The sequence below is a fragment of the Fusarium oxysporum genome, chromosome 4 (assembly GCF_000149955.1).
Source record: "Fusarium oxysporum f. sp. lycopersici 4287 chromosome 4, whole genome shotgun sequence".
NCBI lineage: Eukaryota > Fungi > Ascomycota > Sordariomycetes > Hypocreales > Nectriaceae > Fusarium > Fusarium oxysporum.
Genome location: NC_030989.1, coordinates 4,372,941 through 4,399,544, shown reverse-complemented (window position 1 = coordinate 4,399,544; position 26,604 = coordinate 4,372,941). Strand labels below are relative to the sequence as shown.

At 49.4% G+C, this 26,604-nt stretch overlaps 10 protein-coding genes across 13 annotated transcripts; 5 read left to right on the top strand and 5 right to left on the bottom strand.

Moving 5' to 3' along the window:
• Positions 1-22: 22 nt before the first annotated feature.
• On the top strand, positions 23-2,336 carry FOXG_04410 (acetyltransferase). Its single transcript, XM_018382421.1, has 4 exons — positions 23-623; positions 674-917; positions 968-1,416; positions 1,480-2,336. Exons 1-4 carry the CDS (start codon positions 418-420, stop codon positions 1,841-1,843), a joined length of 1,263 nt encoding a protein of 420 aa, XP_018239129.1. The 5' UTR covers positions 23-417; the 3' UTR covers positions 1,844-2,336.
• A 1,192-nt stretch (positions 2,337-3,528) lies between these two features.
• FOXG_04409 (uncharacterized protein) lies at positions 3,529-5,706 on the top strand. Its single transcript, XM_018382420.1, has 5 exons — positions 3,529-4,158; positions 4,211-4,457; positions 4,508-4,587; positions 4,636-5,487; positions 5,540-5,706. The coding sequence occupies exons 1-5, from the start codon at positions 3,889-3,891 to the stop codon at positions 5,573-5,575; spliced, it is 1,485 nt and encodes a 494-aa protein (XP_018239128.1). The 5' UTR covers positions 3,529-3,888; the 3' UTR covers positions 5,576-5,706.
• Positions 5,707-6,159: 453 nt separating this feature from the next.
• Positions 6,160-8,696, bottom strand: FOXG_04408 (5'-nucleotidase). The gene is made up of 2 exons (XM_018382419.1): positions 8,062-8,696; positions 6,160-8,011 (listed from the first exon to the last, which is right to left on the bottom strand). Exons 1-2 carry the CDS (start codon positions 8,180-8,182, stop codon positions 6,366-6,368), a joined length of 1,767 nt encoding a protein of 588 aa, XP_018239127.1. The 5' UTR covers positions 8,183-8,696; the 3' UTR covers positions 6,160-6,365.
• Positions 8,697-12,058: 3,362 nt separating this feature from the next.
• Positions 12,059-16,855, top strand: FOXG_04407 (uncharacterized protein). The gene has a single exon (XM_018382418.1). It carries the CDS (start codon positions 12,748-12,750, stop codon positions 14,941-14,943), a length of 2,196 nt encoding a protein of 731 aa, XP_018239126.1. The 5' UTR covers positions 12,059-12,747; the 3' UTR covers positions 14,944-16,855.
• FOXG_04406 (uncharacterized protein) lies at positions 13,207-17,302 on the bottom strand. The gene has a single exon (XM_018382417.1). The coding sequence runs from the start codon at positions 16,596-16,598 to the stop codon at positions 14,991-14,993; it is 1,608 nt and encodes a 535-aa protein (XP_018239125.1). The 5' UTR covers positions 16,599-17,302; the 3' UTR covers positions 13,207-14,990.
• FOXG_04405 (uncharacterized protein) lies at positions 17,142-19,411 on the top strand. 4 transcript variants are annotated; one of them, XM_018382416.1, is made up of 4 exons: positions 17,142-17,688; positions 17,735-18,036; positions 18,111-18,853; positions 18,904-19,411. In XM_018382416.1, the coding sequence occupies exons 3-4, from the start codon at positions 18,140-18,142 to the stop codon at positions 19,264-19,266; spliced, it is 1,077 nt and encodes a 358-aa protein (XP_018239124.1). In that variant the 5' UTR covers positions 17,142-17,688; positions 17,735-18,036; positions 18,111-18,139; the 3' UTR covers positions 19,267-19,411. The 4 variants fall into 4 exon arrangements, with proteins under 4 accessions (XP_018239124.1, XP_018239121.1, XP_018239123.1 ...); XM_018382413.1 differs by having other exon boundaries at positions 18,104-18,853; XM_018382415.1 differs by having other exon boundaries at positions 17,735-18,853.
• On the bottom strand, positions 19,352-19,852 carry FOXG_04404 (uncharacterized protein; the record flags this gene model as incomplete). The annotated part of the gene is made up of 1 exon (XM_018382412.1): positions 19,352-19,852. One exon carries the CDS (start codon positions 19,850-19,852, stop codon positions 19,352-19,354), a length of 501 nt encoding a protein of 166 aa, XP_018239120.1.
• Positions 19,853-20,927: 1,075 nt separating this feature from the next.
• Positions 20,928-21,463, top strand: FOXG_18823 (uncharacterized protein; the record flags this gene model as incomplete). Its single annotated transcript, XM_018398958.1, has 2 exons — positions 20,928-21,225; positions 21,273-21,463. 2 exons carry the CDS (start codon positions 20,928-20,930, stop codon positions 21,461-21,463), a joined length of 489 nt encoding a protein of 162 aa, XP_018239119.1.
• A 608-nt stretch (positions 21,464-22,071) lies between these two features.
• Positions 22,072-24,292, bottom strand: FOXG_04403 (uncharacterized protein). Its single transcript, XM_018382411.1, has 9 exons — positions 24,037-24,292; positions 23,831-23,988; positions 23,677-23,781; positions 23,270-23,629; positions 23,032-23,220; positions 22,896-22,982; positions 22,625-22,847; positions 22,470-22,571; positions 22,072-22,419 (listed from the first exon to the last, which is right to left on the bottom strand). Exons 1-9 carry the CDS (start codon positions 24,135-24,137, stop codon positions 22,158-22,160), a joined length of 1,587 nt encoding a protein of 528 aa, XP_018239118.1. The 5' UTR covers positions 24,138-24,292; the 3' UTR covers positions 22,072-22,157.
• Positions 24,293-25,039: 747 nt separating this feature from the next.
• FOXG_04402 (uncharacterized protein) lies at positions 25,040-26,064 on the bottom strand (the record flags this gene model as incomplete). The annotated part of the gene is made up of 2 exons (XM_018382410.1): positions 25,040-25,866; positions 25,914-26,064. The coding sequence occupies 2 exons, from the start codon at positions 26,062-26,064 to the stop codon at positions 25,040-25,042; spliced, it is 978 nt and encodes a 325-aa protein (XP_018239117.1).
• Positions 26,065-26,604: the final 540 nt, after the last annotated feature.

The window sequence follows — 26,604 nt, the reverse complement described above, 5'->3', positions numbered from 1 at the left end:
GCCCTCCGACGCATCCGCCTGATGTCACCTGCGCTAACAGCTAACCACACGCAGGCACGTCAGAGCAATAAGGTAAGCTCGAGCTGAGCTTAACCTTGGACTTTTGATCTTGAATCACATGCATAATGTCTCGCAGCCTCGTCAGATTTCTTCATCTTGAGCTTTGATAGACTGTGTATTTTTCTCTGGTTATTTCTACGCCACGAGGCTGGAGGTTCAGGTTTCTGTCTCTAACTGTGTAGACTGTGCCACGCGACCCCTCGCATTCTCTTAGCTCGAACGGCGTGAACAAGGCAGACACGACATATAACAGTCCAGAGGGCGCCTCTTCGTTTATTCAGTTTTTGTCGACGTAATACCTCGTAAAGAGCATATAACAACATCTGGGAACCAACACAAACGAACAGAGGCACCGCCATGGCTGACACCAAAACCGATGGCCCACCGGAGACGGTGATCCCTTCGCCGGAGCTACTTGCTGGTCTCGCAGAGAAGTCTTTAGCAGAGAAGCAGAAGCCCAAACAAAAAGAGGAGCATCCTTCGGGGAAAGAAAGCTATGGAACTCTGATGCAGATTGTGCGCGGCTCCTTGTTCGCCCTATACTTCAACACATGTTGCATGATGTATGAACGAAGAGTCCCTCAACAGGTACAGGCAACTAACATGGCGGTAGCATTTTCCTTACCCAGCTTGTCGGCGCTCCCTTGTACTTCGTCAATCGTGACTGGTACTACGCTTACATGGCTATGACGAAACAATCTTTTTGTCTTACGACAACTTCCATGACCCAAATCTGGGGCCCGACTACCATCCGAATCAGCGGTGACGAGTCGGTCGCTGGTCAGATCAAGTTGCGACCCGATGGGGGAGTTCAGTTCGAGTTCCCTGAGCGTTTGGTGATGATTGCCAACCATCAAGTACGGTGATTTGCTTTTGACGAGGTTGATAGAAACTAACCCTTGCGCAGATCTATACTGACTGGCTGTATCTGTGGTGGATTGCTTACGCTAATTCCCCTAGCATGCATGGGCATATCTACATCATTCTCAAGGAGTCTCTCAAGCATATCCCTCTCATTGGTTGGGGAATGCGCTTCTACGGATTCATCTTCATGTCACGAAAGATGGCCTCGGATCAGCCCCGCCTGGCCTACCGTCTCAACAAACTCAAGCAACGCAAGGTTGATCCTAATGGAAAGTCGTATATGGACCCCATGTGGCTGCTCTTGTTCCCCGAAGGCACGAATCTTTCCAATAATGGGCGTAGAAAGTCGGCTGGCTGGGCTGCCAAAAACGACCTCAAGGATCCAGACCATGTCATGCTTCCACGAAGTACTGGTATGTTCTTTTGTCTGAACGAGCTCAAGGGAAGCATCGACTACGTCTACGACTGCACGGTTGCATATGAGGGAATTCCGTAAGTTGTAACCCGAAGCCCCGTTACACAGCATTGTAACTGTCGACTGACCGACGCGTCTAGCCGAGGTGGATTCGGTGAGGAGTATTTTGGTTTGGTGAGCACCTATTTTCAAGGTCGCGCCCCTAAGTCGGTCAATTTCCACTGGCGCCGCTTCAAAGTCAGCGATATGCCCCTTCACGACCAGAAGGCCTTTGAGCTCTGGTTGCGTGAGGAGTGGTATAAGAAGGATGCACTCATGGAAGAGTACCTGACAACCGGTCGCTTCCCTCGTATGGCTGGTAGCAAGATCGACTACATCGAGACCGAGGTCAAGACTCGAAAGCCTTGGGAGATTCTTCAGATCTTTGCGGTTGTTGGTACCGCTGCGTTAATCTGGCATAACATCAAGAAGTCCTTCTCGACTGTGTCATCCGCGTTTCGTTGAACCTGAGCCGAGGTTCGGTCAGGAACAAGCAAATAAGATTATAGGACTCGGTGCTTGGCCGCCGCAGGTAAAATGAATTGGAGGATTGCGTGAACGTTGAAGGTTGCACAAATCCTTCGAAATGAATAGACAGGGTACGAGACGGGATACTGAAGGTGTGGACGGGACGTTCTGGCTTGGATTTGATCTTTTTTGGTAATGTTTACGGCGTGGATGAGATACCGAGGCGCAAACTGGTCTGGGACGGTACATGAGAGAGAACGACATGATGAGATGACGCGTGTAAGGATTCGGGCAGTGTCCGAGATATGGTCATTCTTGATGGTTCAGCTAGAGTATGGTATAGGGAGAATTGGCAAAGCGTTGAATGACACATTTTGACTACTGGAATCTAGAACTGTGAAAGGATATCACTGGATATCTTCGGTGCGTGCCGACAGCCAAGCCAACGACCCGCAAGAATTGCCACAAAAAGAAATCACTGCCTCAACCATGCTAGCCCTGGATATTGTCTGTGTGTCTGCTCTACTGCAAGCCCTCGACAATGACAGCTCAGTGATGAGCCCAGGTCAAAACAACCATAAATTAGCGCCGCGGCGAAAGCGCCCAACGAGAGACTAGGAATTCAGGTTCGGAACTTAAGCTTGACCTCTAGAGTCGAAATTGGAGAGGAGCCTCGGCATCCAAGGTCGCTCTTTGAGCCGTTATTGGCTCGGGACGTGAGAGTTGATGCGGGGGTGGGGGAGAACGCGGGGGAGGACTGAGTAGCGTTGAATCGAGTGTGTCTCGAAGGGAAAAGAAGATCGAGAGGAGAATAATTAAGGTGTTGTTTTAGGTATTGACGACGCATTTAGATTGGGTTTGATGGACAAGGACACGATTTACTGTATCTGATTTAAAAAGGAGGTGTGGCTTGCGGTAGGGAGGGGAGCCTTGCTGGTGTAAGTGAGAGACCGATAGTCCGACCTCTTGTGTTTCCTAGCAATACTGCAATAGTAGGACAGCGTACTTATGTATACCAGACGAGTTACGTTGGTCACTCGTCAATGCTACATGATAATGCAAACAATGGATCCATTGCCAATGCTCGCTTCGAGGCTCAACCCATGCAACACACAAGGCGGTGGTGGAACGATCAAATTCCACAATCCAAGATCACACTTTAATTCACAATTTCTCCGTTATTTCTCGAGGCAAGGGAGCCTGTAAAACCCAATCACACTTGACCTGAAAACGGGCTACCGCACAAACAGCCAAGACCGTACTATGACAAGCCCTTTCCCATCTCTCAATCTTTCTTGTCCTGCTGATGATACATAACAAGCACTGGGGGACCCTCAATGACAAGCCCTCCATCGCATCTCGCCCCAAAACAGGCAATCCTCCGGGCGTAGCAGCTTTTCTTATACCGCAATACCCAGCCTACCTACCCCGCAAACTTGTCTCCCATGTCCACACCCCAGATTCTGGTGGAGCAAGCGACGGTAGATCTTGCGGGGGAAGCTGGCGTGTTGGATAGTAAACGAGTCGAGCGAGCTCTAATTCTATGGTGTTCCCAAAGGCCAAGCCCAAGCCCAAGGGGTGTGTAAACGTTTGGGCTCTTTATGTGACTCTGCTTGGCATTGACCGCCACCCGAGGTTCGGTGGGATTGGTTCGATATCGAGATGTATGACCCCATGGAAGGGGGGGGGGGGGGCCTTTGAGGAGAAAATGCGTATATATAAGAGGGCGATGATCGTGGACGAAATGACAGAAATAAACTGGAGACAAAGAACAGCAAGAAACAGCAAAAGACTCGGGGGTAAGACAAGCAGAGAATAGCTTGCATCTTCGTGGAACCTGAACCTGATTTTCTCCATTCTGCACTGCCAAATCCACCTTTTTCCTCTCCTTCTCAAAAGGGGGCCACTGCCCAGCACTTTTTCTCCTCCTGGAAATTGTGTAACAGGACTTCTTTTTCATCTTTTCCTCCTCGTCTTTTTTTCTCCCCCGTCCCACTCAAACTTGACTTCATCACCACTTTCGGATTTTGACCAACGCAACCATGGATCGAACAACCAATGGTGACGACGGCGTCGAGAAGCAGGCCGAGTTCAATCATCTCGATCAGGCTCCTAGCAAGGTCAGCTCTGAGATCGATCACGACCATGGCTTCACGCAGGAGGAGCAGCGCAGCATCATTCGACGTATTGATCGTCGGCTCGTCGTGACTGTTGGTGCTATGTATTGTGTTTCGCTTATGGACCGAACCAATATGAGTGCTGCCAACATTGCGGGCATGAGCGTCGAGCTCCAACTCACTGGCTTCCGATACGTGAGTCTTCTCTCTATTCTGGGGGTCGAAATCTAACTGACGATTGTGGTAGAATATTGCCAATTTGGTCTTCTTCATCCCCTACGTCATCTTTCAGCCACCGTCGACTGTCCTCATCCGCAAAGTCGGTCCTCGTCTTCATCTGGCCCTCATCACTATGATGTGGGGTGCTGTCATGGTTGGTATGGGATTCGTTAAGAAGTTCCCTCAGCTTGCAGCTCTCCGAGCGGTTCTTGGTTTCTTCGAGGCTGGTTTCTTCCCCAGCTGTGTCTATCTTCTCAGCACATGGTACACTCGATGTGAGTATCTTCACTGCTTCAAGTGAATCAGCACTAATCAAAGACCATAGATGAGGTTGGAAAGCGATACTCTGTCTTCTATCTCCTTGGTTGCGTCGCTTCTGCTTTCTCTGGTATTCTCGCCTATGGTGTACGTCTTACCCCGAATACACTCGTCACTCTTACTCACATACTATAGCTCATGCAACTCAATGGTCGCGAGAATCTCACTGGCTGGCGTTGGATTTTCATCATCGAAGGTACTCTCACCATCGCCCTCGGTATTGCTGGATACTGGCTCCTCGTCGACTTCCCCGATTCCAAGCGCAAGACATGGTCGTTCCTCGGTAGCCGTGAGCGCCAGTGGGTCGTCGATCGTATCCGCCGTGATCGTGGCGACACTGAGGTCCCTCCCTTCCAGTTCAGCAAGTTCATTCGAGGCGGTGCCGACTGGAAGGTTTGGGCCTATGCTATGATCTTCTTCGATACCACCACCATCAGCTACGCCCTTGCTTACACCCTGCCTATCATCCTTGTCGGAAACATGGGTTTCAGCGTCGGAGCAGCTCAGTGTCTCGTTGCGCCTCCTTATGCCTTTGCTGGTATCGTCATGTTCGCTACTGCCTGGGTCGGCGACAAGTATCACATCCGAGGCCCCATGATCCTCTTCAACATGCTTCTCTGCCTCATCGGACTTCCCATCATGGGCTGGGCCGAGAGTGCCAACGTGCGCTACTTCGGTGTCTTCCTCGTCACCGCCGGTGCCAACAGCAACATCCCAACTGCCATGTCCTTCCAGGCCAACAACATCCGCGGCCAGTGGAAGCGAGCTTTCTGCAGCGCTACTCTCGTTGGCTTTGGTGGCTTTGGCGGTATTGCGGGCAGCCTGGTGTTCCGCGAACAGGACAAGCTCACGGGGTACAAGCCTGGTATGTGGGCTTGCATCGCCTGCTGTCTCGTCACTGTCATCCTCGTCTGTCTCTGTGACTTGGACTTTAAGAGGCAGAATGCCAAGGCTGATCGGGGTGAGAAGGTGTTGGAGGCCCATGATGTGAGTAAGCCCCCTCGTGCTGACATGACAACATCACTGACAAATATTCTAGGAGGGCGCTTCTTCCGATTTCCGCTATACTTACTAAGATGGGTGGATACATGAATGAATGAATGTCAAATGCCAGGATGAGGTTGTTCTGTTTCTATGTATTTGTTTCAGTCTAGCCTAATAACGTCCATTGTTCACATCTCTTGTCTTTCAGCAACTTAACCTGACCAATCCTACACTCATCTTGGTGACATGTTCGCAAGAGACAAAGCCCTCCTTGTCACATCAGAAAGTGTTCGTCCTCCCAAGTCATATTCTGGATAGTGTTACTCTTTGACAACGCCGTGTCTCTTGTTCATGGCAGTGACCATCGCACAATGTGCACTCCCACCCGAACACTTGGCCTCCCACCGCCGATCGAACAAAGGACTTGTTTCCATTCACCAATTTGCACAAAAACCCCAGCTCTGCCCACCATGACGTTGCTGCCATACTAGAAGATATTGTTCTTCATCGCGACCATGGGCCATCCTGAATACGCCGTCCCGGTATACCTGTGTATTCTTGCCGTGCTGCTTGTACTGTGGCTCCTGCTTCCCGTTGTGTTTATTATGCTGTTAGTGGTGAAAAGTTGTCTTGAGAGGAGAGAGGCGGATTGGCTGGAGGAGGGTTATTTGGTCCCAGGGGATGAGATGCAGATGAACTATGAGACGTTCCTGCGGGCGAGGACTTGAACATTGGATGTTGATGTGATTACATCTGGTAGAAATTACTGACACTTAGGTCAAAGCTTCAAACAACTGTTGATCGGGTTGGAACAAATTACTGCAAGACTATTGATTAGTCCACTGTAAGTCATCTATATATACAAAATGCATTTCTACCATTTACATCATGAACAGAACCATCGCGACACCGAACACAGCACTCAAGATCGAGGCGTGAACACCACTAGCCGCATTACCATCTCCTCCTGCGCTTCCGCCCTTACCCTTCGCCTCACCCTGCTCAGCATCCTCACTGCTCGTCGCATTCGTCTCAACAACACGCTCCTCCAGCTTGGGGTCAAGAGGGTTATGCGCATCAAGGTACCCAATCAGAACCTCATCCTGCGAATCAAGAGTAGCCAGGTTCTTAGCATCGATGCTGAAGAAGTTATCACCCCCTCCAGCAAGGAAATCAAGCGTGACGACGCGATACTTTGTCTTATCCTCGAAAGCTTCACCGTTGAGGGTTGCGTTGACGAGCTTGGAGCCGTTCTTGTTGTCGGGGTTATACTCGATCTTGAGGCCCTTGGAAACCTGGAACCATGATGTGATTTCCTTCTTGTTCTTTTGGTTAACGCCGGTTACTGCACCCTCGAAGACTTCCTTGAGCTCAGCGCCAGTGAAAGTGAGCTCCACGATTGCGTTGCCGAAGGGGAACGAAGTGAGAACTTCACCGCGAGTAATGTTTCCCTCGTCGATGGTGGCGCGAACTCCACCGGCGTTGATGAAGGCAAAAGCGGGCTTGTCGTCGTCGTTGCGGCTCTGGTTAAGACGGTATTCGAGCATTGCGTCAGCCATGACTTGGCCGAGAAGACAATCTCCCTCTTGACACGTTGACTGATCAAGTTCAGCCTTTGTGTTTCCGACCACCTCAGCAGCGAACTTCTCAAAAGGACCGCGCCACCCTTTAATAGTCTTGTTGAGAGCCTTATCCATCTCGGTCTGGTTGGTGAGATGGATAGGAGCGCCGTGGTACTCGAGGGCTTTGCCGTCCTTGTCAAAGGTCAGATCGATGGAGCCGAGATATTCACCCCATCGGTAGGCAGTGACAATAAAGACTTCGTCTCCGTTGATGTCCTTGACTATCGTGGGATAATCGCCCTCTGCCTTTTCCATGTCCCCGAGAAGAGTGTGGCTGTGACCGCCGATGATGAGGGACAGACCCTCGGTCTTTGCAGCAAGCTCCTTGTCGACATCGTAGCCAATGTGGGTGAGAGCGACAATGCGGTTGATGTCAGTCTTGTTTCGAATCTCCCAGATAGACTTTTGCACTTCAGTGATGGGGTCAAGGAAGGTAGTCTTGTTTCCGACACTCGAGATTCCAGGCGTGGTGTCAGTGGTGACACCGATAACGGCCAGATCATGCTCCTTGAAGATCTGGTAATTCTTGATCGTCTTGTTCAGTCCCTCATATTCACTCTTTACATTGCATGAGACGACGGGGAACGTCAGGTTCTGGAGAAACTCGCCGAGCTCCTCATCACCGCCATCCCACTCATGGTTACCAAGCGTCATGGCATCGAACTTCAGGGTATTGAGGTTCTCAGCAATCTTGGACGGTCCGTAGAACGAGTAGAACAGCGTGCCTTGGAACTCATCGCCTGCGTTGAGCCAGAGGTTATCAGGGTGATCTTTTCGAAGCCCATCGACTGTGTGCTTTATGCGCGCGTAACCACCAAAGCAGCCCTTCTTGGGATCCACGCAGTCAGTGCCCGACTTTGCGAATTCGTCGAGATGGGCGTGAACGTCGTTGACGTGGAAGAACGCTACACGAATCAGTCAATTGAACCACTGATCACGCAAATTGGTCACATACACATGTTATAGTGTCCATCATCATCGACGAATCGCTTATTCATTCGCTTGCTGTACAGGACATCCTCAGCAGATACCAAGCCCACCAAAGCGAGGGCACCCAGAGTAATTGACGACTTCATGATGTTGACCTACGCACAAAGAAAAGGTGAACAATTCATCATCATCAGAAAATAGGCCCGTCGCCCTCTTTATTTTGACAACGGCCCCGGCCGATCAAAGACTTGGGGTCGCGCAAAGGTTCCATGAGACAGGATCGCCAAGACACACGTGGGCAACGTGAGTGGCCAGCCGAGGGAATATCTTCACTCAATCTCCTTCTCCTTCCTTGTCAGCTATAGTGTAGCTATCGTATTATCTATCACTGTGTAGAAACGTGTAGAGATTGTCTGTATCAGCCAAGACGGAGTTCGCCATGATAAGAATAGGTCTTGGGCGGGTTTGTCCGACAGATGCTGATGGGCAAGGTTCTGCCTTATAGCGCCGGTCAAACGGTTTTGGAGCGGTAGCTCGCCCGTGAGCAGGAAGACTAATTATCTTTCAATCAACCGTGTTATCATTAAGCTGATCAATGTCCCTGTAATGTAATAAATGACGGGTGGGTTACATTTCCTCTTTCACAAACTGACTCATGCGAATTGTCGTCGTGGATCATTGATCATCTTGATATTCTGGGGCGATTTAGTTTTTAGTCTTTAAGCTTAAAACCCCCCATGGCTAACGCCGTCTTCGCCTCCGACATTCACGGACATGACAATCACTCACTGGATGTGCTAATCGCCACAGGCTTTTCGGGTCTCTGTTGAATTGCCCATTTCAGCGACCCAACATTTCTTGCCAATGGCTCCTCGATACACTTTCCTCCATCCATGTCACGTTCTAGGATTCAATATCGAGATGCCTATTCTGGTCTAGTCTCTATGCTGCACAACATCGCTAGTAAAAATGCTGATCAAGCCAGTCAATGCGCTGAGTTGACTTGTGAGGATCCATATGTTGACACTATGCTTTGCTGTTTAGGCGGCCTCCGGAGCAATATGCCCATCGTTTATCGACGCTATGTTCTAGTTATTCGTCCGATATTTGATGCTATCGTCGTTGGTATCCATTTGGCAGCATAAGTTTGAAGACTTCCTTCGCTGGTGCCTCGGGTAGTGGAGGTCTAGGACGAACTGAGGGCACTAACAAAGCTTTTCGCCGCAACTGCACGACTCAGTATGTCGCGATGGTCGATATAAAAGAAAAAGAGGCGTATCGAAACTCATGCAACTCGTATGAATTCCCGATATCTGTCGGCTTTCGTAGTGCTGGAGCGGTTAGGCTAGAAGCCCGCCAGTGCGCTTCGGTGAGTTAGCGGGTGACGTAGAGTGTTAGTGAAGTTGTGGCTGAACACCGTCAATCCTAGAAGATGCTTACCCTGTACCAGCTCCATCAGCATCAGGGGCTCGTGTGTAGGTACCATAATCCCTTGAAAAGATCATCGAGAACTTGACGCTATTGTAAAGATCTCCACGTCAGTTAGTCGATCACTTATTCCCGAGCTCTATTAATAAGAAGGAGGCCTCTTGTGGTCGACGATTTAGTAGAGTACCCCTGTTCATTGTCCGCTAATCGGCAACTTCGTGGAGATTATCCTCATGATGGAAAGCACTTGTTATTGGTGAACTGTTGAGAAGTTTATGAATGGAAACGGAAGTCTTGACACTGGAACTCAAAAGCAGTGCTGAGGTTTCACAACAGCGGAATATCACCGAAATTTCAAGCGGGCATATTCCTTGTTGCCTAGAGTACACAGAGTCCTAAGGCATGTCAAAGAAGTCAAAATGTCCAATATTGCATCTATAGCCCCGAAGGACCGTGTACTTATGGTTCAAGACACATATCTAGTAAACTAGCTAAGTGGGAGATCTAAAATAGTCGGTATTCAAGAGCAAATCCAAGAATACGAACTTCAAGATAGCTCTTTGACAGCAAACTTCACAACGAAGTGATCACATGGAATGAATTCATTTCGCCTGCCAAGAGATAGGCTTACACCAAGAACCGTTAGCAAGTTACCCGTTCGAAAAACCACTTTGTCCCTGTCCTCGAGCCAAGACGGCGCCTCAGCCATGCTGCAGGATTAGTTGAAATAACCAAACGTCCGAGCGACGGTGATCACGAGCCCCTCAGCCGCAGATTACCACGGAACGGCGCGCAAGCTGTTAAGAAAAACGGGAGAAAGGCACCCGAGAGGCTGCACTCTTCCTTCGATCACAGGTCCCCCGGAGCCGTTGCACATGTATTTCTGACCTGAGATGTGGCAGACCAAACGGCTTCTCCCTAACTTGATGAGGCTAGTGAAGAGGGTTCTTTTGAAGTTGGATCAACATACCGGCAGCTGGGATGATACCGATTCGCTGAGGTGATTTTCAACGGGGATGTGGGTAGGAATATGAAAGGAGAATCACTATTTGCTCATTGAAATGTTGTTGCATTGATCTTCATGAGGGCTTGGCCAGTGAGCTATCGAAGCGGGTGTTCCTTAGCATCACTGGCCGATGCAACTGCGTGATGACGGTGGCTGGAGTTGCTTCTGTCGTTTAGCTGTGATCACTGTGAGTCCGCACTTGCTACACTCATCGACCGCAACCTCAATGATCTTCGAAAGAATCGACAAGGAATCCATCCCTAAGCCGGGAGTTGGGGGCAATCGAAACGCCACCATGGCAATTGCAACCCTGAAGATGGAGTACGTGACCCTTTCTGCACATTGTAGAGGCTGCTCCAAGGGAACTAATCAAACACATGCCGATTGAGTGTGCTGCACTCCAAGGTCTGACCTAGTCAAGCTTGGGCCGAATGGTCTGAGGTTGGTCTAGACTGGGTAGTAGAACTTGTTTCAAAAGAAACTGGCATGGAAAAGGATAAGCGTTAAATGTCAGAATGGCGTAAGTTCAAGTTGCTGGTTCTAGTTTCAATTAATTAGGGACAGAAAAAAGGGCTTGTGGAAATAGCGTTGTTGGGAGTATGGGTATTGCAACCATATTTGCGGTTTAGGTTTAGGTTTGGTTGCATACCAGTTCCCAGGCCCCAGGGTCGAGATAAGCCCTCTGATGTGCAGTCAATGGTTCAGTAACATTTGGATGATTGCCAATGAGGGAAAAATGATCTGCAAGATTTGAATTTCTCTTTTTGAATTTCTTGTTATAGCTTGGCCCATTCGTGCTGATGCAGGTTCTTGGCATGATACTACATAAGCCACGCATAGACCACGATTGTTGGTTGAGAGGCGAATTGATGTAAATCTTGGCAATAAAACTCTTTCTAGGTTTTTGTCCGAGATTCTATTCATCGCCTACAGTGCGTATCTGACATTGAGATGTTGATAGAGAGAGGCTTGAGAGGCTCTGGGAGAATGAGGTCATGACGGTTGAATCCGAAAGGGACCAAAGGGAATCCTTTACTCTACGTCATCAAAAGCCAAGTAAAGTAATCAAATCAGAATTTCAGGGTCGCCCTCTTGCCAAGACTCGGCGCCAACGGCACAGGCGCCCCCTCCCCCCCCCCCTTAGACTACCACTACCACTCACCACCACTAGAAGACCATTGGCATACCCCAACTCCCGAGCCCACGGGACTGGTGCACACAAAGCAAAAAGTCAGTTTCTGAGTTCCACCGAGTGCTAGAGAACGGAGACGGCGCCGGTCTTGTTTCTTGGGTACGAGGAGCAACGCCAGGTTCCATGCCATGCCATGGCGTCTTGTCTTTTGTCTTGATCCCTTTTTAGTGTGCAGCCACAGGGAGGGCGTTACATGGGCCAGAAAGACGGGCCCAACTCTATTTCATTTGCTGCAGATGGCAACTGGGGACTTGCTTCTGCACGGGAGAGACACGCAGCCCAGGCGACAGCTCAACCCAGGTTGTCCCGTTTGAACCTTGCAGAACAGGGATACAACACGAGCGAAGTGGCCGTGACCGTGACCAACCTATTTTCCTTCAGCCCAGCCTCCACCGTCATCTGCTTAAAATGGCGCGTGGCAGCCAAAAGCCATTCAATGAAACAAAAAAAGCCACTGAAGATACCGTAAAAGTAATAAACAAGAGAAAAAGGAAACACTGAGAGAAACAGCTGATTCAGCGGTGTCTGTGTCAGAAATACCAAGAAACCCTGATCCTGAGCTGAAACTTGACTTTGAGGCTGACGAACTTGTCTTGTCTTGTATTAAACGATCATCACCACCACCATCCTATCTTCCTCGCACCAAAGAGAACAAAACCGTTAGAGCCGAGTTCACTGTACATACAACTTTGTCAGTAGGGCTCAGTGTCACTCGTCTATCGACACAGCCTCATGCCAAGAGAGCTTGTTCGAGGGCCAAGAGCCGAGTAAGCAAGGTCGAAGATCGGTAGTTGTGTGTTATTTTTTCTCTACCTACCTATCGATCGATCTTGTTTGTTGTATATGTAATCCTCTTTTTTTTCTTGCCTTGCGTAAGACCATACCAAGACCCAAGACCTCTGCAATAGCTTGAGACACGGACACGACAGGGAAATAAGTACAAGCGGGGAGTGGATTCTAGGTTCTTAAGACCGAGAGAGAAGCTTACTTACAACTTACACCACTTCACTTTACTTCACTTCACCTTTGCTTCTCAGCTTCTCTCCAACAGGACATGGCAGAACTCCGCCCTTCTTCCTCGACAAATGGAAATCATCACACCCCAGGACTATCAGAACAACGCTCGCAAGCGACAGCGTCGCAGTCTTCGTCCCTGTGATGCCTGTCGGAAGCGCAAGACTCGCTGCGTTACAAAGGACGGCGACGGTGACTGCGTCCACTGCCAGCTGAGAGCTACGCCGTGTACCTTTCAGCATGATCCTCCGGAGCGACAGGTTGCCAGCGGTAGTGGCAGTAGTGGTGTTACCGGTCCAAACTCAAATACGATCTCCCTGCAACAGCCGCAGGACGATGTCGGCCATGAGGACCAAAGCCAAACGTCAGCGCGGAGCATGAGCCAGAGCCGGAAAGCGTCGCGAGACGATGTCCAATCTGTTCACTCCGTCCCCTCGGTCCAGGCATTTTTATCTCCTGCTGAAACCCGAGCTTCTGCTGATAGCGGCATTCCTCTCGCTCCGCCCTCTGTCATGGTCCCTGAGCTTGGTCCCCTGGATCGCACTATGGGATGCTCGTCTACGCGGTTTGCAGAGCTTTATGGTCTTGGGAGCGATATGGAACCTATACTAATGCGACATCGACCCTACGATCCCCAGACTCACGAGTTTAGTCTCGACACACATGCTATTCGACGCGTGCTGGAGAGAGATGACGGTCAGGAGTATCCCTTGACATTTCATATGGCTCGTGACGAAAAAGCAGTTGAAGGCGATCCGACATTTTCTCAGGTCGACGCCATCGAGAGTTGTGTTCGTCCTCACGGCCCAAGTCTCGTTGAGCTCTTCTGGAGACACGTCCAACCTTGCTATCCCATCCTCTCCAAGGACCCCTTTACCCTTGCCTACAGCCAGTCATACCGACGGATTCCCGCCGCCCTCCTCGGAGCCATCTATCTATCCGCCATTCGCTGGTGGACCTACGACCCTGAGCTCTCCATCAGAAACCCCCCTGACGCCGCCCTCCTCCGCAGGATGCTACGGTCTGCCATACCGGCATCTTATCACCGCCCAAAGCTCAGTTCCATCCAGGCCGCCCTCCTTCTGCTGCAGTGCCAGCCCGAGGACCCCCTCAACCCGGACCACACGTTCCAATGGGGCCTTACCTGCCAGGCGCTTGCGATCGGCCAATGTCTTGGGCTTCACCTTGATGCGAGCAATTGGACTATTCCGCAATGGGAGCGCAATGTTCGCAAGCGGCTCAGCTGGGCGCTATTCATGCAGGATCGCTGGACGGCATTGGCTTACGGACGTCCTGTGCATATTCACGACGATGACTGGACAGTGGGCGATCTTACACCGGGCGATTTTTCTGATTTCGACAGCGAAGGCCACGCAGCTTCGGTGTCTGCTTCTGGATCGGTTTCTAGTTCTGTTTCTGTATCTGGCTCTGATGATGACCGGAGATCTATTGCTGCGACTGGCATGACGCAGTTTATACAGATGGTGCGGTTGACGCAGATTCTATCCGTTGTCTACTCCAACTTTTACACAGCGCGGACCTGTCGTGAGCAAGATACCGTTATTCTCTGGGAAAAAGCCCGACCGCTGTTCGAGATGTTGACGAATTGGTACCATAGCATTCCGCCGACACTGCAGATGAACGTTATTTACCAGCGCAAACTGTGCTTCCACGGATACCTGCACTTCTCCTACTACGGCGTCGTAATGACCCTGCTGCGCCGCTTAATACGCTCTACAGCACTCCCACCGCGGTGTTCGGACGATCGAGTCCTCTCCAGCATTCGACAGATTGCACTTCAGACAGCTCAGAGCGCCATATCTTTTGTTATAAGCTTGCGACCTGACCATCTCGAGGCGTTTTGGTACTTCACGTCGCCCTACCTCTTCTCGCTCCTCGGCTCCTTCACCACATTACTTCTCGTCACTTCGTTATCATCGCAGGAGCGACATTTCTGGCAGGAAACCCTGAACTCGTATCTTTGGAACCTTCGCATGATGAGCAAAAGCCACCAACCGATGCAATATGCAGTTAATCGACTGGAGGGGGCTATATTGCGCGGCCTGGAGCATTCTCTTGCGGTAAATTTGAACGAGCCGCTTAATGATAAAGTTAGCCCCATGATGGGCAATTATGGTGCTGATGTTTATGAATATACTGATTTCGGCGACTGGGACCTCGCTGCGGGCGCGTCGGGGCCTTATGATCTTCTCAGCGGTTTGGTCATTCAACCAAATCCTATGATGCCGCAGAGAGATCTTGGATGAAGGGGCCGCGAATGGGAGGAATGCGGCGGAAAGGTTAATAGGAGAAATTAGTCAGCATCTTCGAGGCCATTGTCAGACTCAACTGAGCTGTCCTTGCGACCCCTCGAATGCCGCATATTAATATCAACTAAATCAACCATACCATCTTCCACAAACCATCCCAATCTGCGCACACCGTCACGCTCGCCGCTTGCCCAGTTGGGCGGTATAGGTAGTCGGAAACTCAGCGCTCGTCCTCCGCAGAATACCTCGACGAGCTGACCCCTCAAAAAGAGGAAGACTCCATCGACGAGACTGACGTTATCGTGTCGTACTAATTCGGGACCGTCGACAGGTCGGGGGATATAAATACGGTACTGATCTGCCCAGAAATCGTCGAGGGGTGGAAAGTCGGTCATGAGGGCGACGGAGAAGAAGCCGTTTCCCTGCGAGTTAAACTGGAGACGATGACCTTTACCTGAGCTGTCGGTCTGAAGCATGACGCCAAAAGTATGGGCATCACAAGCTGCGACTTTGAAGTCTACCATGAGATCCTTCTTCCACTCCGCAGAGCCCAGCTCAGGGAAATGAGTCGCTGTTGTGCCGAGGGAGCAGAGATATAAGCTTGGAGCAGCATTGCTAGGCGAAACAGGCTTGGAGCATCGCCATATGTAACTTCGAAACTCTTGAGAAGCATCAATGCGCAGGCAGGCGTTTGTGTCCGCCCACATAACTCTAGTGACACCAAGATCACCTCCCCAAAGCCACTTCTTCTCATCGTCCGCGTAGTCTCCAATCCAACCAAAGGTGATTCTCTTGTCGGGATCTCCCGCTTTAGGGCATGACTTGGCTGCGTACCAACGGCGCCCGTCGAGTCGGCCATGAGATCCATCCCTTGGCACGCGGAATGGTCCGTATGGTGTGTCAGCGATGCGATATACTGTTCCTGCATTCGGAGCGTGGAAGCGCGAGTACACAAGATACCACTTTCCGTTGGGCAGTGTGAAGATCTCTGGACATTCGGGACAGAAGACGTCGTTGGGGGCGTATAGAGGTTCAGGCGCAACGGTCCAGGCGTCGAGATCCGGGGATGTTAACAATGCGATGCATCCGCGACTCCAATACGGGCCATTGGCCAGTCGAGTAGCTACAAGCATCCAATATCGACCTTCGGCGCGGTTATAAAAGACAAAGGGATCTCGAAAGTCAATGTCCTCATACTTATCGAGTCCTTGGGGATGAATTGTGACTGGTGTTGCGTCTTTCTCAAACCTCGCACCATGAAGATCTTTTGCTTTGGCACGAAGTATCGTCTGTCGACCATTTTGCGACAAATTATACCCCGTGTAAAAGATGTTCATGTTTTGGTCCAAGTCAAGCACCGTGCACCCAGTCCAAGCACCATCGGCATCTGGATCAGAGCTTGACTCACCAGGTGACAAGACAGGCTCTGGATCACGCTCCCATTCGATAAGATTTGTTGATCGGAGTCGCGACCATGTTGCTCTTAGACGCTCTGGGTGGTGCTTTGTGGCTGGCGGGGTGCTGAGGTGAAAGACGTGGTATGTATCATCAATGAGTAGAGGAATGACATCGGCGGAAGCTTGGTAGTTTGATTCGCGAGAGTAGGGACATGATTCGGGTGGTGGAGTTGGAACAGGGAGTATTGATCGCATAATCGTGGTGTTGAGAGAGTGTGAAGCAGAGTACTGTGCTGTATTTGGTGGTGATGGTGGTGGTGGTGGTGGTCATCCAGGTTGAAGCTGTCTGTTAGTTGACTGCGAACGAAATAAAGTGAAGCAACGTCTAATTATATCCATTTCGGAGACAACCTTTCTTGGCGTTCTCAATCCAATGATACCTTGGGTTAGGGAGTGATAGCTCAACTACCTACACTACAGTAGCCGAATGGTCGAAGCTTTTTCTTCAAGACTCCATCGACGGACCTGATGGTCCAGGCGTCTTCCTCGCAAGGAAGTGGGAAGTGAACAAAGAGTGAGATGGAATGAATCTGTTGGTTTAAAAAAAGAATGATAATCACATAATGCAACCGTGCTCCTGTTTTTTTCGCACCCACGTTTCCCAAATGGTCCCTTTTGAGAAAAGCCCCGGCATCAAGATGGCGCGGCGCTTCCTCAAGAGGTAAAGCTTCATGACTCGGGTGAAACTTTATTTCGATGATCCTGACTTTTGACGGGTTAGCTTGGGTTTCCATCTGAGCCCAATCGTTTGGGGCACTTGGGAGAAGCTCCTTCTAAGCGAGCTCGGAGCGAGGTTCCAGAAGCAATGGGGCTGTTGAGGAGAGAAAAGGGGGCTTGAAGATGGGAAGTTACTGAGTGCGTGGGTGAGCAACTCGTGATACCACTCCTCACTCTGAGGCTTGGCCCTGTATCCTGAGCCTTGTCATTGCTGTAACGTTAACTGGAGCTCGCAGCTGAACTTCCATGATCCATCAACTGTTTTAATATCATCGTATCCACTTGCACGGTATCACCGATAACTTCTTCCCCATACCATATCTTATTCCAAAACAGAGCTAGACCCAGAAGCCGTTACCGTTGAAGAAAAGGAAAGGGTCAAACCTCCCTCCCCCCTCCCTTTCAGCCCTGTAACCTAACGCGCGGCCATCCGTCCGCGGAGAGAAAAGAACCATGCCGAAAAGCATCGTCAAGTATCCCTACGTCTGGCTGTGCTGCGGCTTCGCTGCCCTCGGGGCTTGTCTGTACGGCTACGAGGGCGTATACTTTACCGGAGTTTCGACTCTCGGTATGTCTTTCAGTGTAGAAGTATCCTCATATAGCTGACTGTCAAGATGTCTTTGTTCGCGACTTTGGAACGCGGGGTGATGATGGCGAATTCCACATCTCTCCCCAGAATCTAGCTGTCATGACGAGCATGATCAATGTGGGCGAGTTAGTGGGATCGTTGTTAGCAGCACCGTTAAACGATCTATTCGGCCGAAAGGGCTCGCTCTTCACCGGCTCCGTTGCTGTGGTCGTTGGTGTTGTAATGCAGCTCTCTACGACTTCGAGTCGTGCTCTTATCACCGCCGGTAGAGCCGTATCCGGGTTTGGGGTGGGAACCTTTTCGGTAACTTCGCCTTTGTACATGGGAGTAGGTCTTCTAAAGTCTCCGATTGATTATGTGAGAGTGTTCTTATTGATCGTGTGATTACTTGTAGGAAATAGCGCCGGAGTCTTTGAGAAGTCCCCTTCTTATGTGCTGGCAGCTTGTTTTGTCTATCTCACAGATCATCGCTGCTGGTATCAACAGGAGTGTTATTCACAACGACACGAGCTTTGCATATCGATTTCCAATTGGATTTCAGCTTATCTTCCCATTGATTCTATTTTTCGGAATTACATGGCTTCCAGAATCGCCGCGTTGGTTGCTCCGTCGTGGTCGTCATGACAAAGCGATGCGTTCTCTCCGCTTACTTCACCATGAAGACAAGCACTACGACGCCAAACCCGTGATGCAAAATATCGAAGAAGATCTCGAAAAAGAAAGTTCTAGTGAAATCGAAAGTGCGTGGATTCAACTAATCACAGATCCGATTGAACGTCGCAAAGTGATCTACAGTGCCGGTGCCCTGATCGCCCAGCAGATCAACGGAATCCAATGGTTTTACTACTTCGGCACCATCTTCTCCAAAGCAATTGGACTCAAAGACCCGTTTCTAATGACACTTATTGTATTCATCATTCAGGTCTTTGTCGTCCTTGCGGCGGTGTTGCTGGCCAACAAGATCCCACGACGACCTCTTTTGCTGATCACCACGGGCGTTATGACAGTGTCTATCTTTGTGGTAGGATGCTTGGGTATTCCAGGTGGAACTCCAAGTGAAACTGTAGGGAAAGTGATTATCAGTTTTGTGATTATTGAGATTGTAGCCTTTAATTTTGCTTGGGGTCCCCTTGGCTGGACTATTGTAAGTGTTTCGCCATTTCACTTGTTGTCTTTCTGACACTCTTGACTTAGGCTTCCGAAATGGCCGTTGGAAGAAACCGAAACAAAATCTACGCAGTCGCAGTCGCTTCTTTCTGGGTCACGGTCTGGGCTACCGTCTTCACCCTACCATACCTCTACTACTCCGCCAACCTCGGTCCCAAGACAGGCTTCGTATATACAGGCTTATGCTTCGTCACGTTGACTTACGTATACTTCTGCGTCGGCGAAGTTACAGGCCGCAGTATGGAGGAGATAAACGGCTTCTTTCGTGATGGTATCCCTGCACGACATTGGAAGAAGCAGCCGTTCGTTGAAGCCCAGAGAGATCACCAAGTCAACCTCGTTGAGGTACAGGGACACGAAAAGACAGCGAATCGCTGGGATGAGTTATGAATTATGTGTCTATGAGATCTATACCCGATTGTTGTCTATATGTCGGTCATGAATACAACTCCTTTGAAGAATCCCTGAATGCCATCTATGGTCGACTGTGCCAATACCCTCCATAGCTTCGGTTGAAATACACCGTCTTGGTGACTATATTCTCCTTTCCGTTGTGAATGACATTTCTGGGCACTTCAATATATCCTGAATGTAGTTGCTTGCGAGACCACGTCTTGTCTCCTCTGTGTCTCTGTCTTGAGCGCGCAGTGGGTTGCTGAATATCTGGAGGAGGTAGTTGCGGCAAAGGCTGCGCTCTTCCAAAAAGAGGTTCCAAAGGTTCAGACTCATAAGTTAAGGCTACGTCTGGTGTTGCTCGACCATAACCCATACTGTCTCTAGTGAAGCGATCCGTGAAGCCCACGCTTCCCATCCATGTTTCTTGTCGCCCCATACTTGAGTATGGCGATGGTGAAGGTGTGTTGTTTTGAGCTTGTCTATTGTAACTGGATGCAGTGATAGGGTTTGAAGGTCTACCAGTGTATGAGGGAGCGTAGGGTGCTTGTTGAGTCAACAAAGTTGGGTTGACAGTCTGCATTGTGTGTTGAGGTTGCTGATATTGGTATTGCGGAACTGAAGAATAATTGTACGTAGATCGTTCCATTTTGCAAGAAACCGAGCTTCAGATATGATATGATATTCTTTATTTCTTGTTGTATATGCTATTTGAACAAGAACGTTGAAGTGATTATTATACATCTTTATATGAGTGCTTCTGTTCATAAGTTCTTCAATATCCTCACCCTCAACAACGCCACAGTTTCTTTCTTTAGACTGTTCCTGAAAAATGAAACAAACACCCAACTAACAGCTTTAATTGTAAGAGTTCAGATCCCTGTTTCAGCAATGAGCCGCTTCTTTGTTCTTTGTTCTCTTGGCAGGGGTTCCAACGATTTACCTGTGCTGAGGTCGAAGATACCCAAAACAGGTACGGAAACGCCGCCATAACAAAGAAATGCTTTTTTTTGTTCTTCTGACGTAGACATAGATTCATTGTCCATCACTGCTGGCAGTGCTTGAGATACATCATTCGTCATGACCACGTAGCTCTGGACTATGCACGCTGCCCTTTCTCTGTGCTAATAACCTTTCATGCCGTGAAGTGTAAATAATCCAAAAGCAGTTGATAGTCCAATTGGAATATTTTTCATGGTATATATGGCTTGTTTGTGTAGAGTGGCGCTTCACATGGCGGTTGCGAATTCAACTGCAAGCATGTTTTATTTTCTTTCCAAATGGATAACCCTATGACATTTATGCTTAACCTTCTCAAAGGTTTATAAGTTTGTCGAAACCTGAGGTTCCACAAGCTGAACATATCTGTATATATAACTTCGGGCAATAGAAAGAATAGGCCGCTAGGCGGACAAGATTATTTGTATAGTGATTGACTTTATCACCGAAGCCTCGGGCCTCATTTTGCAAATCAAGGCGCCATAATGGACGTTTATGCATCATCACTTCTCTGTATGACTCGAAGACATGGAATGAAAACGATGAATCGACGGGAGATCAATATCGGAGGGACTGTCCTTATAACATTCTTAGATCGCCCACTTTCTCCCTGTCTCTTGAAAACACAATCATCCCAGCCTGAACATAATATCATCAAGATGTACCTCCTACTACTAATTTACACCTTGATCGGCGTGGCTATCGCCCAAAATGTATTTACTACAGGAACATGTGTGACTTCGCGAGGATGCGGCGCCTTTCCTACTGCTTCGCGTACACCTCCCACTACGATAACGAATACCATTCAGTTAACACTAACCCGCATCGTAACCGTCTGTCCTACAGCGACAGTCTTTGCCTTCAATAGCACCTCAACCACAACTGGAACTCAAACTGTCAACTCAACTGTGGTCTCTGCTCTGCGGGTCACCGAGACGTCTACTGTCACGACTGATGGTGAGCCAAAAGCCCCGGAAGAAGACTATGATTCTGACCCCGTGTAGTCACCTCCACCGACACGGAAGAAGCTACTACTACTGTCACGTTAACAAGTACCGTGACATTGACAGCTACCATTCGACACACATCTACTATTCCTGCTACAGCAGGCTTCGTCCCCATCGCCTCTGAACCAGGCTACGTCCCTCGACGCCGTAACAAACGTGGCGATGACAAGTTGGTACCAACGGCTTAACCGGCCCTGGAAAAGAGATGCTGGCCAGATATCCAAGCTGTTGTCTGCAACACTACTATTTTCACTCTGACCGCCCAAACCGTTACCCGGGTTAGATGTCGCACGCCGCTACCTACTATAACTGTGACTCGGAACGTAACTGTGAACACTGCTACTGCGACTGTTACTACTACAATTATCAGTACGCGGACTGAGAGTACGACTGTGCAGGCCACTGTGGAAAATTTGATTACTGAGACGACTACCTCGACTTGGACTTGGACCACTAGGCCTATCGATTGGAATACGACATTCTTTGCGACCACAACTCTCGCTACTGCAACGACATATGCTGCATGTCAAGCGAATAACCTCATCAATTAAGCGAACGGAGGACATTTCATCTGGCAAATCAACTACGGTGGTTCAAGAAATCAGATCCAAGTTGGAATTCCAGCACGGAATGCTTACGAATGCTGTGTAGCATGCCATCAAACTCGTAACTGCATCTGGTCCAACTTCCCAGGAGGCTGCGAATTGGTAATTGCGAACTCCTGCAATTCCAACGACAACTTCAATTCATCATTCATCACTTCACCAGATGTGAGGAGGGGAACGACGATTAGTAACGGTCCTTGTGGATTTATTGCCAATGGGGGAGATATCCCTCTGGTTTAGATTTCGAGTAGAGTGTGTATACTTAGGTAACCCCTATTTAAACAGTTTCCTCCTTGTGCTCAGTCACAGAGGATCTTGCACCAGCCTTGACCATATCGTCCTGCTCGCTTGGAGCGCGATCGTGAACGTAGCCAAACATGACGTCCATCTCTTCGAGGGTCTTGCCCTTTGTCTCGGGGAGGAAGAAGAAGGCCCAGATGGTGGCGGTGATCATCCAGCATGCGAAGAAGAACCATGTTCCGTAGCCGAAGGACTTGAAGATGTAAGGCAGAGCCTTGGTGATGGCGAATTGAGTGAGCCTGTAGTTGTTAGCTACTGTGTACTTGGGATATGCGTAAATGAGTCTTACCATTGAACACAGGCTGCGTATGTACCTGTCAAGGTTCGGAGAGCACCAGGGAAGATCTCAGCTGAGACAATCCAGGGGATACCGTTGAGACCAAAAGACCAGCTATAAAAAAGTCAGAATACTGTCATCCGCGTCGTGGGCATGGAAAAGCTTACAAGACAGAGTAGATCATGATCATAGCGGTAGCAGCCTTACCACCAGCGGCAGTCGAAGGAGAAAGCTCCTTGCCCTCAGCAATGATAGTAGCGGGGTGTCCAATCTTGACATAAGCTCCAACGATCCAGAGACAGACAGAGCACATGGCGGATGAGATGATGGTAGGGTTACGTCGGCCCCACATGTCGATGAGAGCACCGTAGAAGATCATAGATGCAACAGCTACAAAGAGTCAGTAAGAGCTTAGTATCGGGGGACTGTTGAACATACCCTTGACAAGACCATAGATACCAGTGTACAGGGCAACATCGCTGATGCCGAGAGAACCGAAAAGAGTGGGTGAGTAATAGTTGATAGCTGTCGATGGTTAGCAGTGTCTTGTGTAGAAATGCAGTGGTCAACTTACCAGCAGCACCAGACATGTTCTGAAGAGCAAAAGAGCAGAAAACAAGCAGAACACGGTTTCGCATTCCCTTGCGGGTAAGTTCAGATACAGCGCCTCGGAAAAGAGCCCAAGGTCCGGTACCAAACCTGCTAGCAACGAGGGCTTCATCCGCAAGACGCTTTCGAATCATATCAAGATCCTCCTGAAGATCTAGCCCACCATTAGCACCAAATTCTCATCCTGGGCCAACAAAACTTACACTTATGATCACGAGGAATCTGCCGCAGACTCTCAAGCGCCTTGGTAGCATCCTCCTCACGATTCTTGCGCATCAACCACAACGGACTCTCATGCAGGAAGAATCCACCAATGAAGAGGATAGCGGCGGGGGCGATCTGAACAGCCATGGGGACTCGCCATGCTGCAGCGGAAGAAGGGTTCATGTTCTGGTTGATGCCATAGTTGATCCAGAAGCCGATCAGAGAACCGGTTTGGTATGTTACTTCGAAGAGACCGGTTAGGATACCGCGAATGGAGACGATGGAGAGCTCGGCGATGTAGCTGGGGACTGTGGCGGTGATGGCACCGCATGCGATACCGGTGAGAGCGCGGCCGGCGTCTGAGGATGTTAGATAGAGTACTGAGATGAATTGAAGAGTGACTTACAGATATAGGACAGTTGGTGAGTGGCAGCAGTCATGAGAATAGCACCGATGAGGAACAGAACAACGTTGGCCTGAAGAGCCCACTTGCGACCAATCTTCTCAGTAACTTCAAATCTGTCAGCAATCATCCCTGGTCCAGGAGATTAAAAACATACTCAGAAAGCAAATGATAGCACCGAAGAAAGCGCCAGCTTGGAAAGTGGCAGTGATATTACTCGAGATATCAGCCGAGTCTTCTGGCTTGATGTTGAAGTCACGCTTGAAGCTACCGCGAGCAATGGTAGTGCCGATAAAAGCAGAATCATAACCGAACCTGTGATTTGTTAATATCGTAACATCACGTTTCGGTGAGTAAACTTACAGCAGTGATCCCGTAGCAATAACGGCAGCCTCAGTGTACAGTCGCCAATTGTACACCTCCTTTGGCGTAGGCCTATCTTCCACAGCGCGAAAGCCACCCATATTGTCTAATGTTTATCTTCTGATGAACCTTCTGAAAATGGAAGTGAAGAACTGCTGTGTTGCATGTAAATCCTTCATCCCCCGCAGGAAGGTCCCCTCGGATATATAGCTTATCCCATCGTCAATCCGGGGGGCGTGGGGAAAGCAGAATAATAATCCGGGGATGGGTGTGGAGAAGACGAGGGTGAGGTCATTCCAACCATGTTTTTCTTTCCTTTCGCATGAGGAATAAGAAGTGACAGGGGTGTAGTAGTTCATCATGAGTCAGTTGAGATTTTGTTTGGAGAAGGATCCGACACGCGAGCCGATGCGACCAAGAGAGGCGATTGGTTCTTTGGTCATGCGGGGATGCTTGGCTAACAAGATTGGTAACTTAGGCGAACGATATACCGAATTTCCAAGGCATCATATGACTTTTTTCCATGTTTGAACGAAAACTAATGCCAGAATAGATTCATTAACAGTCAGAGAAATGTTCTTAGCTGAATTGATGGTGGCCTGATAGTAGACATCCGACTCGCAACTCGGTTTACAACGGGGTGTTCATGATGAATACCAGACTAACAATTCCGACCCTTTGATCCGGGACATGATTCGGTAGTGAGACTAGACAAAAGAAGATGAGAGCTGGAGAGCTTCACTTGTAGGGGTAAAATGGCTGAAATCGTGAAGTACGAAGCATCAGTGACAATTCAGAGTCAAGATTTTGTTGTTGAAGTCTGCAGTCTTACATACACTATTGTTGGGATGTCAATATAAACAGATAAACAGAGTTTGCTTAAAGTGTTAAATGTTGAACATCGAGATGAAATGTCTTTCAATAGTCTTGATTTCTTTCATTCATATGCTTTTCCGTTTATATTTCTTTCAAGATCGTATTATATCATCTCCAAAACATCCGTCTAGATATTCTCCTCCCTCTTACCAAGACCCTTCTCAACAGCTGACAAAGGTTCAACAACCTTGTAAATCCACTCCTGCTTACTCTCATCGCTATACTTAGGATAAGGTCGTCTGCAATGGCAACTCTCGAGAGGATATCCTCGGAGCTTAGCAACAATCCACTTGGTACCGTTGATACCACCCTTGGCAAATCCCCATTCCATCTTTGCCAGCTCAAGCTGTGCAGCTTCAGCCTCTTTTGTCTTGCCAGCCTTGTACAAATCATAGATCTGCAGACAGGTCTTGGGATACAAGTTCGCGACACCGGTGATGGTGCCTGTGCCTCCGACAGAGAGAGCGGGAACGAGCCAGTCGCTCTGTCCAGCGAGAGCAAAGAAGTCTTCGGACTTGAACTGAGCTGCTATGCGAGCAACCTTTGCGATACCACCACATGTCAACTTCACGCCGACAATGTTGGGGTGCTGGCCCAGGCGCTCGAGCATCTCTGAGTTGACGTCAAGGCCAGCGACAACGCCAGGGAAGTTGTAGATGACGACGGGAACAGGGCTCGCCTCGGCAAGCTCTTCGAAGAAAGCCACGATGGCATCTTGTGTCATAGCGAAGTGGAAGTAGCTGGGAGTGAGAACGAGGACAAAGTCGGCGCCAGCTTCCTTGGCGAGCTTTGTCTCGTTGATGGCATCTCGTGTGGTTTGTGATGAGGTGCCCAATGTGATTGTGATATCGGGACGGCCGAGGGAGACTGCGAGCTCTCGAGTGGTTCGGACGAGCTGTGACTTTTCGGCGGCTGAGAGTGTGACGGCCTCTCCGTTTGTTCCAGCAATAACGACTGCAGTTTGTTAGTTTGGTTCATGTGAAGCATTCGTCTGAACATACTTCCGTCAAGACCAGAGTTTATCAAGAACTCGATATGCTTCTTTTGTACGTCCCAGTCGATCTCTTGGTTGGCATCATTGGCAAACCAAGTCAGAGAGGGAACGTGAATTCCGCCAGGGAATGACTTGCTCGTTGTCGCGATTGAGCCCATTGTGAATAATTGAGATTAGATGTTGGGATACTGCTTGTTCAGATCACAAGATGTTGGAATGAAGAATGAAGAACAAGATCAGAGCAGAAGATGATCAATCGCCTCAAGATCAATGGGGAGGGTTTTGTTCCACACTCCGACATTGTGGGGATATTCTTTCTGCCCCCATCGGATCCATGGGTATCATGCCACGTCCCATGCGGGGATCTATGGAATTCATGACCATGATGGTTTGTCGGTTCGTCCAAGTACCAAGACCCATCCCCAGCTTCATCCACTTTAGCATCATGCGGGGAAGTTGGAGACAGCCACATCCGATCGGCTCGACGAGTGTGGGTGGGGCATCGAGCCGACCGTCAGCGCGAACTGTTGAAGAACAAGAGAAGCAATCCATGCCATGTCGCATGATATTAGTGGCATGAGCCATGTGAACTAGTTCGTCCCGATATGCCGGATGCATATGCGAAGCTAAATTGTACTTGGAGTTGCAGAAAGGTTGGTGAGCGACCATTGGTGGTAATCCATTGGCGATGTTCCGTG